Source organism: Equus quagga, chromosome 11 (assembly GCF_021613505.1).
Source record: "Equus quagga isolate Etosha38 chromosome 11, UCLA_HA_Equagga_1.0, whole genome shotgun sequence".
Classification (NCBI taxonomy): domain Eukaryota; kingdom Metazoa; phylum Chordata; class Mammalia; order Perissodactyla; family Equidae; genus Equus; species Equus quagga.
The window spans coordinates 23,187,349-23,208,049 of NC_060277.1; the positions used below are offsets into that span (position 1 = coordinate 23,187,349).

A 20,701-nucleotide genomic window follows, 5' to 3' on the forward strand; every position below is an offset into this window, starting at 1 on the left:
AGGTACCAACTGCCTCCTCAGCAGCTGACCCAGAGGAGAGCTGACCTTTGGCCTAACAGGACTCTAGGAAGCATGGTAGTTGGTTCTGTTTGTTTTTTTAAACGGCCAATCTTTCCATTGCATCAACATGGGTTTCCATGGTGTCAGTAATCACACCTGGCGCTGTGAAGACACATAAACGTCAGCACCGAGAAAAAAGGAAGGGAGAGTTTCCAGAGTGAACATTATTTAACGGCCACCAGGGAATAGAAAAAGAATTCAGAAGGAAGAAAGATGACTGATGGCTTGAAAAGCCTTGGTCTAATTTTGAAAACATTTTCTAACTCTACAAATTCTTCAAAGCCTTTGTTATCATTCCCTTTCCAGCTTTTTTTTTTTTTTCAGAAAATAATTTCCCTTAGATTAAAATAAATAGTCCATCCTTGACATAGCATTATTAAGGTCAGATTAAGATTTGGCAAAATGTTCTAGAGGAATTATCAATCAAAGCCAATATGGATTTAGATGCCAGTTCAAATAATCCTGAATTTTAGAAGTTAAGATGGACTTCATTTAAAATAGAAATAAATCACTAGGATTTTTAGGTAACTTGGAATTATTTAGTGACCCTGACAATTTCTGTGCCAGATATTTCACAAATTATGAAACATTGTTCTAGTCTTTCATGAACAATGAAGTGTTTAATTTGTTGGTTTAAATTTTTATTCATTCCACCCAAATCCAAATTTGATTCTTTTTTTTTTTTTGAGGAAGATTAGCCCTGAGCTAACATCTGCCGCCAATCCTCCTCTTTTTGCTGAGGAAGACTGGCCCTGAGCTAACATCTGTGCCCATCTTCCTCCACTTTATATGTGGGACGTCTACCACAGCATGACTTCCCAAGCGGTGCCATGTCCACACCCGGGATCCGAACCGGCGAACCCCGGGCCGCTGAAGCAGAATGTGCGCACTTAACCCCTGCGCCACAGGGCTGGCCCCTCAAATTTGATTCTGATAGTTTTTTTCTTGGAGTCTCATTCTTGGCACACAGAGTCACCACTCTCTCAGACCCGTGGCTCCTGGCTGGTTTGGATCAAGACAGTGGACTGTGCACTGTTAGTCAGTGCTGTCTGTGAAGGAGATAGACTGCCTCTACTCTGGGTATCAAGGTGGCTCCGGAGGCCTCAGGCACAGCCCACAGCCCACAGCCTGCCTCCATGACCGACTGACCACTTCAGTATAGCACTCTGAAGATCCATGGGGTTGCAAAAGTTCCAGGAATGGGGGCTCCTGTTTGTGATTAGTGCTGTTTTGAGGCAGCATGTGTTTCCACATTTGCATTTGTTTAAAAAAAAAAAAAAGGATATGCTCTTTTAAACTTACTCTGGATTTATCTGGTGATAAAGTCACCTATTGGCTAAATGTGCATGCAAATAAATAGACAAGTGTGGGTTATGGAGTCTAAGCAATAATTGAATTGCACGAATTTGGAAAAGTAGTCCAAAATGAACAAATGCACTCAACAACTTAAATTTTAGAAATTTAAGATAGACTTCATCTTAAAATAGGAAGGTATAATTTTTCAGAAAGTATTATTTAAACCACTAGGATTTGGGATAACGCTATTACTTATTCAATGACCCAGGCAATAATGTCAATAAGCCAGATATTTTGTAAATTATCAAACTTGGTTCTATTTCATCTTGAACAATGAAAGATGAGTAGACTGTTGGTTTACTGAAATTTTAATTTATTTAGTTTAAGGTTCATCTGAGTTTTGAGAGAAGCAAACTGAGCTTCTTAGTCTTGCCCTTAACTCTCAAGTGAAGAAAAATGGACCCTTCCATGAAAATTTTACCTTCTTCTAAGAGCCCATCAGACTAGTGATGTTTGTTAGAGAACTCCTTTACCAAAATCTTCTGTGCTTCTTTCTCCTCCAGTCTGGTTGAGAAGTCTAAGAATCACCTAATTGCTAACTCCCTAGTCTCACATCAAATTCAAAAATATTTTTTATTTGAACGAAGATTAAAAATTGTTAGGATTAACTTAGATCAGTTTTCTTTCCACTGTTGTCATTTCCACATCCTTTGGAGATTGTCTACCCCAACTTTCTACCCTTACTCAAGACATAAGACTATTTCAGGGCGGGCGCCCCGGGGGATGTGATTAACATTATTTTAAACATGTTCGGTTCTGTCTTGTGATTTTACAGTGTTCATGAGGAAAAAGGCCACACCCCTGGAGGAGGATAGATAAGAAGGCAGAAGGCCTGAGTGGGCTGGATTAAGGCAGGTGGCAGAGCAGAGAGAAAACTTTTGTGGACCGAGAGTAGGAAGGCCTAGGCATAGTAGGAAAAAAGTCTTTGGAGTCAAACATGAGCTCTACTCCTGACTGATCTAAGATCTGGGGCATCAGCTTCCTGATCTCAAACAAATACTACACGTCGGTTCACAATTTTGGTAGTACCATCCCCTTGGGTGTGTTTTGGAAATCTGTGGCGGCTATTTTTATGTTTCTGATATAGTTGTGCCTAAGCATTACCTTTTTTTAATTAACTTTTTTATTTTAATAAAATTTATATCACATAACATTTACCATTTTAACCATTTTGTGTGTGTGTGTGTGTGTAAGGAAGACTGGCCCTGAGCTAACATATATTGCCAAACTTCCTCTTTTTGCTTGAGGAAGATTGTCGCTGAGGTAACATCTGTGTCAATCTTCCTCTATTTTATGTGGGATGCCGCCACAGCATGGCTTGACGAGCGGTGCTAGGTCCGTGCCCAGGATCTGAATCTGCAAACCCCAGGCTGCCAAAGCAGAGCGCACAAACTTAACCACTATGCCACCAGACCAGCCCCCCATTTTAACCATTTTTAAGTGTACAGTTCAGTGGCATTAGGTACATTCACCTTCTTGTGCAACCATCACCACTGTCCATCTCCAGAAATTTTTCATTTTCCCAAACTGAAACTCTATACCCATTAAACAGTAACTCTCCATTTCTTCCCTTCCCCAAGCCTCTGGCAACTCCCATTCTACTTTCTGTCCCTATGAATTGGACTATTCTAGGTACCTCATCTAAGTGGAATCATACAGTATTTGACCTTTTGTGTCTGGCTTATTTCACTTAGCATAATGTCAAGTTTCATCCATCTTATAGCATGTATCTCAAGCATTACCTTTTAAGATACATATTTTTTCAAAAATTACTTCTTTTATTTCTCCTTTATGTTACAGGTGAGTCATTATAGAGTTTTTTAAAAAAAATTATGTGTACAAGTAGGCTTTATGATCTAGGAGGTTTTTTTTTTTGAGGAAGATTAGCCCTGAGCTAACTGCTGCCCATCCTCCTCTTTTTGCTGAGGAAGACTGGCCCTGAGCTAACATCCATGCTCATCTTCCTCTACTTTATATGTGGGACGTCTACCACAGCATGACTTCCCAAGCGGTGCCATGTCTGCACTCAGGATCCAAACCGGCAAACCAAAAGCAGAATGTGCACACTTAACTGCTGTGCCACTGGGCCGGCCCCTGATCTAGGAGTTTTATTTCAGGAGAGAAAAGAAGGCACTGGGTCTGACACACTGTTCTAGATACGTGACAGGGTTGCTGTGAAGGTGAACGGGATGCAAAGGTTAGAAAGCACCTCACAAGGAAGAGGTGGGACAGGGACATGAGGACTAGGATAGGCAATCCTGATCCCAGGATTCAGAGCAGCTGAGAACTGAAGAGTAGTAAGAAGGAAGACACCTGGCAGGGAATTGTGAAAAGTCCGAGGCAGCTCCTGAGAAGTAAGAAACATGTGAAAGAAAGCCTTGTGTTCACATAAGCAGAGATACAATTAAGTAAGACAGGGATGCTTGATATGTTGAGACTATTCTAATGCCTCATACATGCCATAATCAATATATGGCAGCATTCTAAATTCCACAGATGTGTGCATGGGTCAAGAGGAGTGTGGACGTCCGCTAGCCTACTTGCTGGGCTGTGGTCACCCTCAGGCATCTCATTCTTCTGGAAGCATCTGGGAGAATGTACAAAGCATAGGAGGTGTTATCTCACCTCAGCAGGGCTGACTACGTACCTCTTGCTACCCATTTCCATATGTTTAAATTTCTCCACATTGAAACTAGTCTAGGTAAGGATACTCTTATTTCTATTATTTAAGCTTTAAACCACACCTTGTGACTAACTATATGCATGTGACCAGAGAAAGTCTCTAAACCAACTAACTCCTTTCCCTGTAAGATGGAGATAAAACTGTTCTCACCTTCAGTGGTTACATATTGAAGAGCAAAGAAAGAAAGAACATGAGGAATATAAAGTGCTGTTAGAATGAAAAGGAGTCATGAAAAGGGAAATTAGCAGACCTGCTGCTTCACCAGTTCAACCAACCTGTAAGCTCAGCCTGAAATCGGTCAAAAACACAAGCGCCAGGCACAAGCTAGGTGCTGGGGATGGAGCAATGAAGAGGGGGGCTCAGTCCTTTCCTGTGCGAAGTGTCCAGTCTATCTCATCTGCTTCTTTATCATTTCCTGAGGTGTCAGGACACTTCCCACAAAAGTCCCCAATGTATCTTGTAGATAAATCCACAGTTTTCATTCACCAGCCTTTCTCATACTTACATTGAATACATTATACAGTATAAGGGCCTAACAAAAATACACTACTGCTGCTTTTCAATTTAGATATTTATTTCTAAATATATTAATTTATTTCAAATTAGATATTTAAAAATGTTTGTGGATTTCTTTCTCCCCCATAAATTTGTGGTTTGGGGCCTACTTTCTCAGGATAATTTTCATACCTGAATAAACCATGTGTCAGTTCTAAAAACTACTGTTGAATTGTCTATAAATACTTATTTTTGGCTAACTAAATATAATTTGGGACACATGGCAAACTTACTTTGCCTTACTAAAAGAAAAAGCTCTGTTTTAGTTTAATTATTTGTAAATGATTACTTTTCTAGATTACTCACGTATTAATTACGGCCTGTCCCATCATCAAGTTCCTATGCTAGTGTATTACAATTAAAAAAAACCAAACTCAAAAAAACCCCCAACTAGCTTGTTCTGATGAGAACGTTCTGTCGATATTTAACTTCACCATTAATGAGTTACAGGTGGCCAGAGAAGTAAAGATCCTCATTCATCTCACGTAGGGGAATGCTGGTGAATGCTGCCTAAGCACAAACTGATAAATGGGCAAATGTTCACTAACCTGAGTAGTCAAATTGCAGCAGATGTTGAGATCTGCAGGGAAATAAATGCAAGGTTAGAAAAGCAAGAAAAGCATAGACACCATTGAAAAAAATCTGAAAAAAGGGGGGATAAAGTGAAGGAGAGAAGATGTCTAATCATTCACGTAATAACCACATGAGAACTGAGGAATAATAGTATATTATTAAAAGATATAAATAGTGAATAAAATACCTGAAGAAAAAGCAATGCTTGCGTCCTATGCAAGAATTTTTAATTTTCAACATGCAGATTTTAATATAATACATTGGACAAAAAAATTCATTAACTGTTAGCTGGTCTTAAAGATAGAAACTAGAGAAATTCTATGTCACAGGCTTCCTGAGAGCAACAGGAAGCTGCCTTGTTTTTGTATTTTCCAAATACCTAATGCTGCCCTTCACCCACAGAAGGCATTCACTGTCACCTCCTCAAAGCGGTTTCTGGTTTCCCAAACTGAAGTCACCTCCCACCATCAACTTCCATCTCATTTTATTTTCTTCAAAGATAATATTACTATTTGAAAACTACCTTGTTTATTTATGTGTTTACTTATTTATGGAGCTTTGTGAGAGCAGAGACTACATCTGTTCTCACCGCTGTGTCCCCACACCTAGAACACTTGGGAAGCCCAACAGGTGCTCAGTGACTATCAAATGAATGGATGCTTGAATCTGTTCAACTGAGCTGTAATTAAAGGAAGTCACACACATGCAAGGGAAAAAAACCGTGACAATGGATTAACCCATTCTAATTCTATTCTAACAACACCCCTGCCACTTACTGTGCTACCATGAGCAAAATAAAACCTCTCTGATCCTCATAGTTCTTATCTATTAGTAGGAGAACTGGTATCAGTGCTGCTTTCCTCATAAAAGGTTAGCATGAGAGTGGAATCAGAAAATGTATGTATGGCAGAGGAATCCTGAGAAAGAACAAAGCCAGAAGTATCACACTTCCCAATTTCAAAGTATACTACAAAGTTATAGTAATCAAAACAGCATGGTACTGACACAAAAACAGACACGCAGATCAGTAGAACAAAATTGAGAGCCCAAAACCACACATCTATGGACAGCGAATTTTCAACAAGGGAGCCAAGAACATAAAATGGAGAAAGGAAAGTCTTTTCTTTTTTCTTTTTTTTTTAAAGATTTTACTTTTCCTTTTCTCCCCAAAGCCCCCTGGTACATAGTTGTCTATTTTTAGTTGTGGGTCCTTCTAGTTGTAGCATGTGGGATGCCACCTCAGCATGGCCTGATGAGCGATGCCATGTCCACGCCCAGGATTCGAACTGGTGAAACCTTGGGCCACTGAAGTGGAGCACGCAAACTTAACCACTCGGCCATGGCCAGCCCTGGAAAGTCTTTTCAATAAATGATGTTGAGGTAATTGGACAGCCACATGCAAAAGAATGAAAGTAGACCATTATCTTATACCATACACAAAAATTAACTCAAAATGGATCAAAGACTTGAATGTAAGACCTGAAACCATAAAATTCCTCGAAGAAAATATAAGCAGTATACTTTTTGACACTGGTCTTAGCAGCATCCTTTCGAATACCATCTACTTAGGCAAGGGAAACAAAAGAAAAAATAAACAAATGGGACTACATCAGACTAAAGAGCTTCTGCAAGGCAAAGGAAACCATGAACATAACGAAAAGACAACCCACCAACTGGGAAAAATATTTCCAAATCATATATCTGATAAGGGGTTAATATCCAAAATATATAAAGAACTCATACATCTCAATAACAAACAAACAACACAATTAAAAAATGGGCAAAAGATCTGAACAGACACTTTTCCAAAGAAAATAAGACAGATGGCCAACAGGCATATGAAAAGACGTTCAACATCACTAATTATTAGGGAAATGCAAATCAAAACTACAACGAGATATCACCTCATGCCTGTCAGAATGGCTGTAATTAACAAGACAAGAAATAACAAGTGTGGGGGCCGGCCCAGTGGTGCAGTGGTTAAGTGCGCGCATTCCACTTTGGCAGCCCGGGGTTCACCGGTTTGGATCCCGGCTGCAGACATGGCACCACTTGGCAAGCCATGCTGTGGTAGGCATCCTACACATAAAGTGGAGGAAGATGGGCACAGATGTTAGCTTAGGGCCAGTCTTCCTCAGAAAAAAAGAGGAGGATTGGCAGCAGATGTTAGCTCAGGACTAATCTTCCTCAAAAAAAAAAAAAGAAGTAACAAGTGTTGGAGAGGATGTGGAGAAAAGGGAACTCTCATACACTGCTGGTGGGAATGTAAACTGGTGCAGCCACTATGGAAAACACTATGGAGATTCCTCAAAAAATTAAGAATAGAACTACTATATGATCTAGGTATTTCACTTCTGGGTATTTATCCAAAGAACACACAAATATGTAGAGATATGTGCACCCCTATGTTCACTGCAGCATTATTCACAATGGCCAAGACTTGGAAACAACCTAAGTGCCCATCAACAGATGAATGGATTGATAAGTAAATGGCAAGCAATAGGATCTACTGGAGGATATGAGGAAGTGATTTGGCATAAAACTAATTCGGCTTGACCTTGTTTTTCCAAAAGAGCCTGACATGGACATTGAGCATGCATTGTATCTCTGCTTTTAAGCATTTGCTATGTCCCAAAGGCAAGAACAAATGCCCTTAAGATAAAGATGTAACTTCCCCCACACTGGCATTTCCTTAAGGATAAGCATCTCTCTAATTGCTGCGCTCACCTGTGACCTCCCAGCTCAAGAGCACAGACCTGCTACCTGCCGTGTCCATCACTCGCTGTGCCAACATGGCAATCTCATGACTATTGTAAAAGGGACATTCCTAACATATATGACGTATGCTCTTTGTTCCAAGACTGTCTATAATCACTCTGTACACCCCACTTCTTTGGTGACCTTCCTTCACTGGGGAAGGAAGGCCCCAGGCTAGTCCTCAGATCTGGCTCACACTCACCCCAATTTTGATTTATACATTGGTGGTGGACTATTTGCATCGACAGGATAAAGAAGATGTGGCAGGGGCCGGCCCAGTGGCGCAGCAGTTAAGTGCACATGTTCTGCTTCGGCGGCCCGGGGTTCACCAGTTCGGATCCCAGGTGCGGACATGGCACTGCTTGGCACGCCATGCTGTGGTAGGCATCCCATGTATAAAGTGGAGGAAGATGGGCACGGATATTAGCTCAGGGCCAGTCTTCCTCAGCGAAAAGAGGAGGATTGGCAGCAGATGTTAGCTCAGGGCTAATCTTCCTCAAAAAAAAAAAAAAAAGATATATACTACTCGTAAAAAAAGATGAAATCTTGCTATTTGCAACAACATTGATGGACCCTGAGGGTGTTACGCTGAGTGAAATAAGTCAGATGCAGAAAGTTGAATACCATATGATTTCACTCATAAGTAAAAGATAAAAACAACAACAAACACACACATAGATACCGAGATTAGACTGGTGGTTACGAGAGGGAAGTGGGGAGGGCAAAAGGGGTAATAGGGCACATGTGTATGGTGATGGATGGTAATTAGCCTTTGGGTGGTGAACATGCTGTAGTCTACACAGAAATAGAAATAGAATGATGTACACCTGAAATTTATATAAACCAATGTTACCTCAATAAAAAAAAAAGTGTGTCAAGTAAAGAGCTTCATAACCTTTTTTGGAAGTTTACTGGGAATGAATGAAATGAAAATGAATGAATGAATGAAAAAAATATTTTCAGACCACATAACAACAAAAAATACAAGAAATGTATGTAGGGGTTGTGCACGTGTATGTGCACACAGCAAATCTCACTGGATAAATTCTGCCATTTGAATTAATACACTACACAAAGAAATATCCTGTGTCAAAGAAATTTTATAAGCCTGTTTTTGAATGAAAAATAGAAAAAAATAACCTAAATTAGAAAATCTTAGTGAAAAAGCAATGGGATTACTTTTTCCTCTGCAAAGTACCAAAACATTCTGCCTAGCTAATAAATGTCAAAGTAACAATCAACACAATCAGAATAATAAACCAAAACCAAGAATAGAAAAAGAAAGAAAGAAGGGAGGGAGAAAATGAAGCCTTCAGACCCTAGGATTTAGCCTTCAGTGTTTAGCTTTTAGGCTAAAAACAAAATTAAAATGTTAACTCTACCTCTTCAATCTGGTTGTCCCGCCAACAAGACTGAGATAGGACAACTCTTCAGATTATAGAGCTCCACTGTAAATCAACTTAAAAATGTTTCCAAAACTCTGTACTCATCATCCCCAAGGATGGTGACTTGTAATGGATCCCAAGACTTTTATCCTGTCAGAACCTTCCAGTGAGCAGAAAAAAGGCAGCAGGAGACGTCAGCTCAGCAGCCCAGTCCGGGCCCAACATACAGTGACCTTGGTTTACAAGGATCCTACCAGGAGCCTGCATCCTCAGGGCTCTGCCGCACAACAACTGCAACCCTGAGCTCCAAATATTTCCACAAAAGAAAGGCCACAAAGCCAGCACATCTGCTACTTGCAATTTGAAGAACGGGACAGTGTCAAAATGGCAAAGCAGCCTCCTGACTGGGAAACAAACCCTGTGAGTTGACCAGGGTTATGTTAGGTGAGAAAATTTCATTCCTCTAACAATTCTGTTTCTACTATGTACACATTTACATTTTAAGCTCCGATAAGTTTCTATTTATTTTCCATGGATGTTCTTGGACATTACCTCTCGTTCTGCCACTTTTCTAAGCATGTGACTTTTGGCAAGCAACTTGAGCTTTCTGTGCCTTAGTTCCTTTACCGGTCTAAAAAGAAACCCGAGTGCAATCACAGTGACCTGTGCCATCCCTTACAACTTCTAAATTACTGTTATACTTTTTTTGCAGGTATTTAAATATTTTATTTAAAAGCCACACTCTTAAGAAAACCCAGCCACCAGCCTTGCAACCCTGAGCAAGTTGTCTCACCACCCACGTCCTCTCCTGCTAAATGGAAACACTGATCATGCCCATCTCATAGGGTGGCCCCGAGACTCCAATGAGAGAGAATGCTTGTGGGAGCTTCTTGTAAACTAAATGTTAATAAAAGTGTGGGAAATAAATAAATGTTACATTTGTTTAAAAGAAACTTCCAGTTTAAAATATACCCAGGCAGGGCTGTGAGGTCTGGGTCTGTAGCATCTTACGCTTGCCCTGGAGCTTGGATGCGGCGGTGGTTCTTGCCATGATACTCCAGGAACGAATCAGTTCAATCTGACAGGGATGCAGATACATCTCAAGTGCACAACTGCACACCAGCTGCCCATCTGCAATTTTGTCTCCAAATGGTAAGCACTGCCTACCAGTAAAGAAGCTTTTCTCCAATTTGTTAGGAGGGAATATAAACTTCCCAGACAGGTAGGGGGAGCTAGATAGAGATAATAGCGATAGAAAGGGGGAAAGGCAGAGGGGAAAATGGACAGCAGCATGGGCATCTGGGGCTAACACACGAGAGATGTGCAGCCCTCAAACCTCCTTTGGGGGCTAAAGACTCTTCGCTACAGCATGAATAGGAACCAAGGCCTGTTCCCCTTATGCTCTGCAAGCCTTGGAGTTAGTGTCTGTAAGGGCTTCTCCAAAGAGATGCCCGAGAACTTGGAGATAAGGTTAAACTAGCAGCAATGAATCAGACAGCTCTCTCCACCTGCCAGAGCCACCTGGGAAAGGTGGGGTAACAGCCAAGTATGATTCTTTAAGATTTCTATTTCTATTCATCCACTTATACAACAATTTTCATTTTCTAGTTGGTATAAGAATCATGAGAGGACCCTTATCAGCTAATTTAGGTTCCTTAAATTTGAACAAACTTTAATTTGATAGTAATCTAAGGATTTGAGGGATAAGTAAATATCTATATTACAATTCAACTTTGAGATTATTCAAAAGTATATTATATTTTACCAAATAAACCCTGAGATACTTAAAAACAAAATCAAACAAAAACCTGGTGAAATTTACACATTAACAAGAAAGAAGGAACAGCTTTCCAACACACTAACTCTTTAGGGCCTTCTCAGGACACTACTGATCCATGAGTGGCCTCAAAGAGTTAATATGTAAGTCTAAAATTCGAGCAAGTTACTTTTTTCTTTTTTCCTCCCCAAAGCCCCAGTGCATAGTTGTATATCCTAGCTGTAAGTCCTTCTAGTTCTTCTATGTGAGCTGCTGCGTCAGCATGGAAACTGACAAACAGGTGGTGTGATTCCAAGACTGGGACATTAACCCAGGCCATCGAAGCGGTGACAGCACCAAACTTCAACCACTGGCCATCAGGGCCAGTTGAGCAAGTTACTTTTTTCCATTTTCCTATAATAGTACTTACGTCAATTGAATATACGATAGACCTTGCTACAAATTTGTACATCTGTCCATTTTTGTCTTCTGCTATACTTAACGTTTATTGTAGAAAACCAAGTTGAACATAGAACTGTATATTCCTAGGGGGCTATAAAACATCTCTTGAGATACTACATGCCCCATTTATTGGCTTCTATGCCCTGAAATTTCATGTCTAGTTTAAAAATACAACTTGTTTGTTCCCAATTACAACTGATTTTGGTGTCCATTTAACTGCCCAGTCAGCAGGCAAATGATTGTGTCTTTAATCATAGCATCAGGTAAATGAGATCACTCTACCAGACCAAGTTTCTTTTGAGAACAATTACTATCTACCACAAAACCAACACACTGGGCCGGCCCCATGGCCAAGTGGTTGAATTCGTGTGCTCCGCTTCGGCGGCCCAGGGTTTTGCTAGTTCGGATCCTGGGCAAGGACATGGCACCACTCGTCGGGCCATGCTGAGGCGTTGTCCCATATAGCAGAATTAGAAGGACCTGCAACTGGAATACACAACTATGTACCTGGGAGGCTTTGGGGAGAAGAAGAAAGAGGGAAAAAAAAAAAGAAGATTGGCAACAGATGTTAGCCCATGAGCCAATCTTTAAAAAAAAAAAACCGACACACTTATATCATGGAGTTTTTTTTGAAAACAGGCTAATAAACACATATATTGCAGATTTCAACACGAGTCAGTCATCTTCTCTTTGATAAGAGAACTATGTAGGTCTAAAGCTTAAAACTAAAACTTATCCCAACTATCACGTGTTCTGGAGCCAAAGGACACGGGTACTAAATAGCTGCTTTTCAAAGGTGATTAGTGGTGGAGAGACATGAAGCAATTAAAAGTAAATCATCACCCTTATATTAAGGATAGAGCATTTCATGCCACTGAGAAAAGTTAGAACATCACTGCCATTCGTAGGCATTTATCTGTCATCTGACTGACGTGACCCTGTTGTCACTGCTCTACCAAAGCTGTGTAGACTTGTGTTCAGGCTATGGCTCCTGCATCCTCATCCTATTCTTACACACACCACCCAGGGCTCTCTGAGATTTTTAGTTGCTACACAGTAGGGTAGACACCAATTGCCTAGCTTTCCTTGTTAATGAGGATGGCCACCAAGAGTTGCTACTCCCTCCTTCTGTATACTTACAGTAGTGACAGAGACATAGAAATTTCTTCTATTTATCAAGTTATAATTTCAATTATGCATATAAAGCTGTGGTTCAAAGCAAAACACGTCAACTCTTTTCTCCATCAAGAAATGGCATCAGTGCAATTATTCTCAGGTTTGCTAAGTTTGAGCTTATTTGTTAAAATGTGTTTAATGACAATGAATACCATCATGTCCTTTAAGTACAAAACGTAAAAGATCATTATGGCATCAAAGCAGAGAATTTTAAAGATTAAGATGATGAGAAAATGAATCTTGCTTATATAGTGTCACTTTAGACTTATTCATAATATATTTAGTCATTCAACAGATATTTGATCACCCGCTGTGCATCAGGCACTGTGCCAGGTGCTGGGGATCTATCACTGAACAAAACAGAGAAAGATCCTTAGCCTCGTGAGGTTTCCATTCTAGCAGAGGTATACACACAGATGGCAAACAAACATCATGATGAGTAAATTATGGAATACGTTAGGAGGTAGTAAGTGCTATGGGAAAAGAGAAAAAGCAGTGTGAGAGGGCTTGGGAATGCTGTGGAAGGGAGAAGAGGAAGGGAGTTCTAACCAGGTGGTCAGGCTAAGCCTCATTAAAAGGTGAAGAGCAAAGAGGCCAGTGTAGCAGGAGCAAAGTAAGTGATGGGGACAGGGACAAAAGATGAGATCAGAGAGGCAGGAGGGGCCAGATGATGGAGGACCTTTAGGTCACGATAATGACATTAGCTTTTACTCTCAGAGAAAGGAGGCTTTGAAGGATTTTGAGCAGAGTGACTCATGTGTTAAAGGAATACCTGTGGCTTTTGTGTAGAGAACAGCCTGCAAAGGGCAGGGAAAGAAGCAGGGGGCCCAGTTAGGAGGCTACTGCAGTGACCCAGGCAAGGGATGATGGTGGCCTGGTCCAAAGTGTAGCAGAGAGGAGGATGAGAGGTGGTTAGATCTTGGATATGTTTTGAAAGGAGAACCGCCAGGATTTCCAGTCTGGACCAGGAATGTGGTGTCATAGAAAGAAGAGCCAAGGTTGGCTCCAAGGTCTTGGGCCTGATCAACTAGAACGATGGAATTGCCATCTCCCAAGATGAGGATGGCTGGGGGCAGAGCAGGTTTTGAGAGAGTAAGATCAGGACCTCAGGGTTGGACATGTCAAACGTGAAACATTTAGCAGTCATCCAAGTGGAGACATTAAGTAAGCAGTTGGCTTTAAAAGTTTGGTGGAAAATTCAGGAAAGAGGTCTGGGCTAGAAATATAAATTCAGGTCTGGCATATATATGATGCTTGAACTCAGGAGACTGGATGAAAGCACCAGTGGAATGAGTAGATAAAAAGATCAAGGGGCAAAACCCTGGGACACACTGATACTCAGGGTGAGGGTGAAAAAGAAGGAACCAGCAAAGAAACTAAGAAGGAGTGATGGAGAGGAAAAATGAAAACTAAGAGAAACTTATGCTTCTGAAGAAAAACTGGATAACGAGGAACCATAAAAACTTCACCCAAAAAACAAAAAAAAACCTCTCAGGCAAAGGGGGCAATTCAGGAGACGGCCCCATGGCCGAGTGGTTAAGTTCACGTGCTCCTCTTCGGTGACCCAGAGTTTTGCCAGTTCAAGTCCTGGACGTGGACATGACACCGCTCATCAAGCCACACTGAGGCAGCATCCCACATGCCACAACTAGAAGGACCCACAGCTAAAAATACACAACTATGTACCAGGGGACTTTGGGGAGAAAAAGGAAAAATAAAATCTTTTTTTAAAAAAAGGGGGCAATTCATAAAAACTGAAGCAGCTTTTACAAGGAATGGTTATTTAGAAAGTTAGGTCTCACCTAAATTGATCTTATGATTTGTAACCTTACAATGGAGATTATAAGTGGGTAGGCCTGAAAGACAGATCACACAACAGCTTCCAACAAGCAAATGAAATAATTCTTCATTTTTAAAAGTCAACTACTAAAAAGATAAACTTCCAACCTTGTTGTTTTTTTTCCCTGCTTTTTCTCCCCAAATCTCCCCAGACATAGTTGTATATTCTAGTTGTGGGTCCTTCTAGTTGTGGCATGTGGGACGCCATCTCAGCATGCCCTGATGAGTGGTGCCATGTCCGCGCCCAGGATCCAAACTGACAAAACCCTGAGCTTCCGAAGCAGAGCGCATAAACTTAACCACTTGGCCACAGGGCTGGGCCCCCAAACCTTGTTTTGAGAACAAGATTGCCACAGAGCATACACATTCTCTCTCAAATCATCATGTATAGTCTAATTAATAAGTTCTTAGAATTTTTAGCATAACCATGAGAGTACTTCATTATACTTCTGAATCTTCAAAGAAGACCTAGATAAATTAGTTCCCTAGTTGATTAAGGATCTGATTTTAACACCAAATCTCACGCTCAGGGCCCAACTCCAATCCTGTGAAGCTTTTACTAACCACTTCTCCAAGTGGATCATCATCTTTCTCTTTTGACTCTTCTATAGACTACCCCCCAAACCACTCAATTGGCAATCGCATTGTCTTTATCAAAATAACTCATTTTTATACCAGAATTGGATCAATGCTTTACATACATTCTCTCTAATCCTTACAACAACTCTGCAAAATTGTATTTATCCCTATTTTATAGATGAAGAAACTGATGCTTGGAGAGATCATCCAAGGTTATGCAACTAGTAAGGGACAAAACCAGGATTTAAACCCAGATCTGTCTTACTTCAGAGCTTTCCGTTCACCCACTATACATACTGCCTCTTGCACAGAAGTACTATCCTAATAATCATCAGTCACTATCTCTGGGACCCTGGGCAAGTTTTTAAACCTCTCAGAGCCTCAGTCTTCTCATCCATGAAATAAGGAGGATACACCACATTGTTACGAAGATTAAATAAGATAATGCATGTAAAAGTCCATATAATGGTCTTCATTATTACACATATTAGATTTTATGCTCCTTCGGGAGAGGTTCTTATGCCGCTCATGTGATTCCCCTTCAACACCCAATAAAGGGTTTAATATAAATTGAACATTATCTACTAGTCTTGGAAAGATTTCCTAAGGAGCAAAGTGGTGTCCCTTTCCAAGACGCCTGGATTAAGTATCCATAATCCAAACCTTAAGCTACAAGACAGTGACAAAGTCAGTGCACCCATCAGCCTGCACAGCATTTAACTGGTGTTTCCTCTCCAACGTGGCCTTCAGTGCCATAACAGTTTGACAAAGAAAAAAGCCCAAATGAAAAATATGAACACGTTTTGTAAGAAAACATTCCTGGAAGGAGGGAGGACAGAAAGAAGGCCTGGTTTGTTATCAGTTAACAGAGACGGCATTGTTCTGTGTACCCTCTGATTTACAGCCTCCTGATAACAATAGTATCTAAAACACTGTCTAACTCATCACTCACTATGAAATTTGGTCTACTTTAGGAAAAGGCGCAATAAAATATTTACTAAACTTCCTTTACCCCCAGTAAGATGGACATGTCTGGTGGTATATCCAGGGAGGTGTACTAGATTTGCTACCAGGTAAGCACAGTGGATGGGAGTCAACCCCTGCTCTGCTGTTATGTGATTCACTTAACATCTCTGTTAATGACGGATGTTTTCCAGTTTGTAAAACATGGGCTAATACTATTTATTTTGCCTACTTCACAGTTTATTGTGAAGGACAAATGAAATAATATATGTGAAATTAATTTACAAATTACAAATATATTACCAGAAATAGACAATCACCTACCACTTGTCCTTTGGTAAATGTCTGGTATTAGCAAAGCTGAGAGACTGATTTCTCTGGATGTGTTCACCTTGTAGTACCAAAGAAAATTAAAAAAAAAAAAAAAACTATACATCTTTTAAAAGAACATAACAAATGTTTTCTTAACTACAGAAGCTAGGGAAAAAGGTAGTTGGTTAAGTTGATCCTTCCACAGAAAAAATAGCCTCAGATGGTTCAGATATGGCTTCCTAACTAAAAGTGTGAAAATGGACTATCAGGTCCAGATGTAGGTACACACTGCATATGTGGCAGGGCTCACATACTAGGTCATTTCACCTAGCACCTCAGTCTCTGCAAAATGCCAAGTGGCTCAGAGTATGAAAAACTAGTCCTTCTCCTTCTCTCCCCAGTGGTCATCCCAGTTGCTTCCTCAACACCTCTGGCAAAAAGAGGAAAAGGAGAAATGAGAAATCAAAACTATTCTTAGATGCAGGACATGCCTACCATCTCTCTTCGTGTTTCCTTGACCTAAATCCTTTCTGAACTAAGCATGGAACCCACAAAGAGCTGATGATGCAGTTTACTAGCTGACCCCCTGAGCCCAGTAATTCTTTGAATTGTGTCACCAACTTTCACCAAAACTTTTTTTTTTTTGAGGAAGATTAGCCCTGAGCTAACATCCACCACCAATCCTCCTCTTTTTGCTGAGGAAGATTGGCCCTGAGCTAACATTGTGCCCATCTTCCTCTATTTTATATGTGGGATGCCTGCCACAGCATGGCTTGATGAGTGGTGCATAGGTCTGTGCACAGGATCCAAACTGGTGAACCCCGGGCCGCCGAAGCGTAGCATGCAAACTTAACCACTACACCACTGGGCCAGCCTCTAAAACTTTTAAATAAAGAAAAATAGCACGAATGTCCAGAATTAGACTGCAAGCTAGCAAAGATCCAAGTTCACACACATACTATACACACACACACAAAATTTACCCTAGTATCATTTTTGTTTATCATTTATCAACTATATCGAACTAGAAATATATTTTCAGCTACAATAGTAAGAAAAAGGGAAGAAACATAATAAGCACTTCTGAGAAAATTTTGTTAGAGGCAAATACTTTAGACGCTGCTTATTCTTGTTTCAGTATAAAAAGGCTGAAATTTGCCTTTGAAATAAGCAATATATAAATTGCTTGAGCACTTGAAATCCTAATTTTCTATGAAACCCTTGCTCTCTCCCCTCATTTGAAACTTGCTAACATTTCTCAAATAATCCTCTGAATAGAATTCCCATTTTCCCAGAAGTGTCCCACAAGTGGATGTAATGCTTCCTTGTGTCAAGGCCATTGGCTTTTACGATGTAACTAACTTCTGCACCTTTTATTGAAAATTTATTCATTTATTTATTTATTTATTTATTTTAAGGAAGATTAGCCCTGAGCTAACTGCTGTCAATCCTCCTCTTTTCACTGAGGAAGACTGACTCTGAGCTAACATCCATGCCCATCTTCCTCTACTTTATATGTGGGACGCCTACCACAGCATGGTGTGCCAAGCAGTGCCATGTCTGCACCTGGGATCCAAACCCTCAAACCTCGGGCCACCGAAGTGGAACGTGCACACTTAACCGCTGCGCACCAGGCCAGCCCTGAAAAATAACTTATTGATGTTGGCAAAATCATTGCACCGTCTTTGTCCCTGATTATGGGTTGTAAGCCACTTAAAGAAAAAGCGACCTATCAAGTTTTTTGTATTGACGACATTTATTCCAACATTTTAATTTTAGCCTTTCTCTTGTTTTTTAAGTTGTTTTTGTTTTTTAAGTTTGGTTATTTTTTAAATACCCAAAGCACACCATGAAACATATGCTCCGTTTAATGATCTGATGGATGTGTTGGCCTTGTCTTAAGAGACCTTGAATTTCATGAGTCCCTAAATTACAACCAGGATAATGTTTAAGGTCAACTTCAAACTGATCTCTCTTGCTCTTCTAAGAAGTTTTCTGTATGAAATAATAATATCCATTACCAGCAAAGCCAAAGAAGCATACTCACCAAGTGTACATAAGGCACAAAGTATCCAAAAAGTGCAAGTGGTATTCCAACGGCCCACACTGCATAAGCTGTCACCTTGAAGATGGCAAAATTGAAAAATTTTTTTGGAGGACTGAACTTTCTCCTGGAAAAGAGGGAGAATCTGTTGCTTCCTTCGGTTCCACTCTCTTTATCTTTGGCACTGGAAGCAAGAGGTCGGTAGGTGAAGCTAGCCAGAAAGAGAACAAACATGAAGATGGAGAGGATCCTCAGTGTATAAAAGAGGCCCACGCTGTCAGTCAGAACCCTTAAAAGGAAAGGCAGCAAAATTGTAAAGATACTGCTGCCAGCAGTGACAATGCCATTCACCAGTCCAAGGCGCTTCTTGAAATAGTGTCCCAGAATGACCAGTGAAGGCTGGTATGCAAAGGAGCAGCCACAGGCAAATATGATTCCATAGGTAAGGTACAGAGGCTCGATGGAACTGTAAAAAGATGAAAAGCAGCTTTCATTATTTTCATCATGTTCTTGGCAGAATAAAATCTTATCGTGAAATTGGCTTTTAGTTAATCAATGTATCTTCTACAAATAAAAATTAACCAAAAACAGAGGCAAAAAACTTAGTCAAGAATGTAGCATGAAAAATATTTTAATTTAATCTGAATGGTTAATAAAAATGCCTTGAGTATGTGAAAAACAACCATTAAGGTCATAAGGGATTTTGTTCCTCCTCCTCTATCCATGGATTTTGGGTGAACCAGGCAGCACTGGGTAAGAACTGCTGGCTCTCCACAACTCAGAAAGAAAGGATGGTGCCAGGAAGGGCCTCAGGACAAGTGAGAGTGATTAAGCTAACAAACAAAAAAGCTAGTCTCAATAAAAGTTAAAAAAAATTATAAGTTAACTATGAAAACTCATTATTTCATGGAGTTTCCCCAGGTACTTAGTAAGCAATCTATTCAAAGCAAAAGCTGCATTTGATATTTCCTCCCCAAGGTTATGTCAGGAACATTCACAGAGAGAAGCGGCAGGCTTTCATTTTTGCTGGCCTAAGGGCTGCAGACCAACCTTCGCCCTGTATTACGCTGTTCTCAGCGTTATGCAAGATAACAAAAAATCATATTGTGATTGCAGAAAGACTAAATGAAGTGTGTTCATTAGTGATTCTAGTTTGCAAGCTTTAAGGCCATGTATGTCTCAAAAGAATAATAAAGGATTAAGAATTTTATAGTTTAATCAAATAACTATACATTTCTTATGAAAGTAAAGGATTATATCATTAATATTCGTGGAAACAAGGTAATGAGTAAAAGAAAACTGGTTAAAGTTTCTTCTCTTGAAAAATCCAATTCAAAAGGCTATTTATCAGCCATAAAGGCAAACTATTTATCAGAAACCAAGATAGATAAAGTTGATTAGTAACTAAATTTTGGACAATATTGGTCTAGCAATATGCTGAGGTAATCACAAGCACTCTAGAATCTGATCAAGTAAAGGCATGTTGGGGGGCCAGCCCAGTGGCATAGTGGTTAAGTTCACGTGCTCTGCATTGGCAGTCCGGGATTCATAGGTTCAGATCCCAAGCATGGACCTAGCACCGCTCATCAAGGCACACTGTGGCAGCATCCCACATAAAACAGAGGAAAACTGGCACAGATGTTAGCTCAGCAACAGTCTTCCTCGGGCAAAAAGAAGAAGACTGGCAACAGATGTTAGCTCAGGGCCAATCTTCCTCTCACACATACACACAAAAGGCACGTCAGCAATCCCCGCTCTGAGATGCTCTCCCCCTTCTGTTAATCCACAGCTAGCACCACCTTCAATGCAGCCTCAAGAGTTGCTCCTAGGCTTTTCCAGATTAACCTCATCCTCACTCGGACCACCCTTGACTGAATCCTAACTCTTTACTCAATAAACACATATTGAGAACAGTTACTATGTTCCGGGTACTTGGTGATAAAAAATTTTTTTTAATGTGGTTATACCTGACTCATAGTCAGCTTAGTGAAACAAGATATCTACCCCAAATAATAAGAATATAATACAGAACAAGATATAAATAATACTCTGTTCATTCTGCACCAGTTTTCCCACGTAAGCAGTTTTCCAGATAACTGAAACTTACTTAACAATTTTTAAGGAAAAATCTAAGTCTGTTATATATTTCTCAGCCTTCTTCAAAGCACATATTAAAAATAGTATTGGCAACACAGTATCAC

At 40.3% G+C, this 20,701-nt stretch overlaps 1 protein-coding gene across 1 annotated transcript in view; it reads right to left on the reverse strand.

The window, feature by feature from the left end:
• Positions 1–20,701, reverse strand: part of SLC16A10 (solute carrier family 16 member 10) — a 113,337-nt gene that overhangs the window by 20,597 nt on the left and 72,039 nt on the right. Inside the window, 1 exon segment of the mRNA XM_046674272.1 lies at positions 18,504–18,966. Coding sequence (XP_046530228.1) covers positions 18,504–18,966 — 463 coding nt within the window.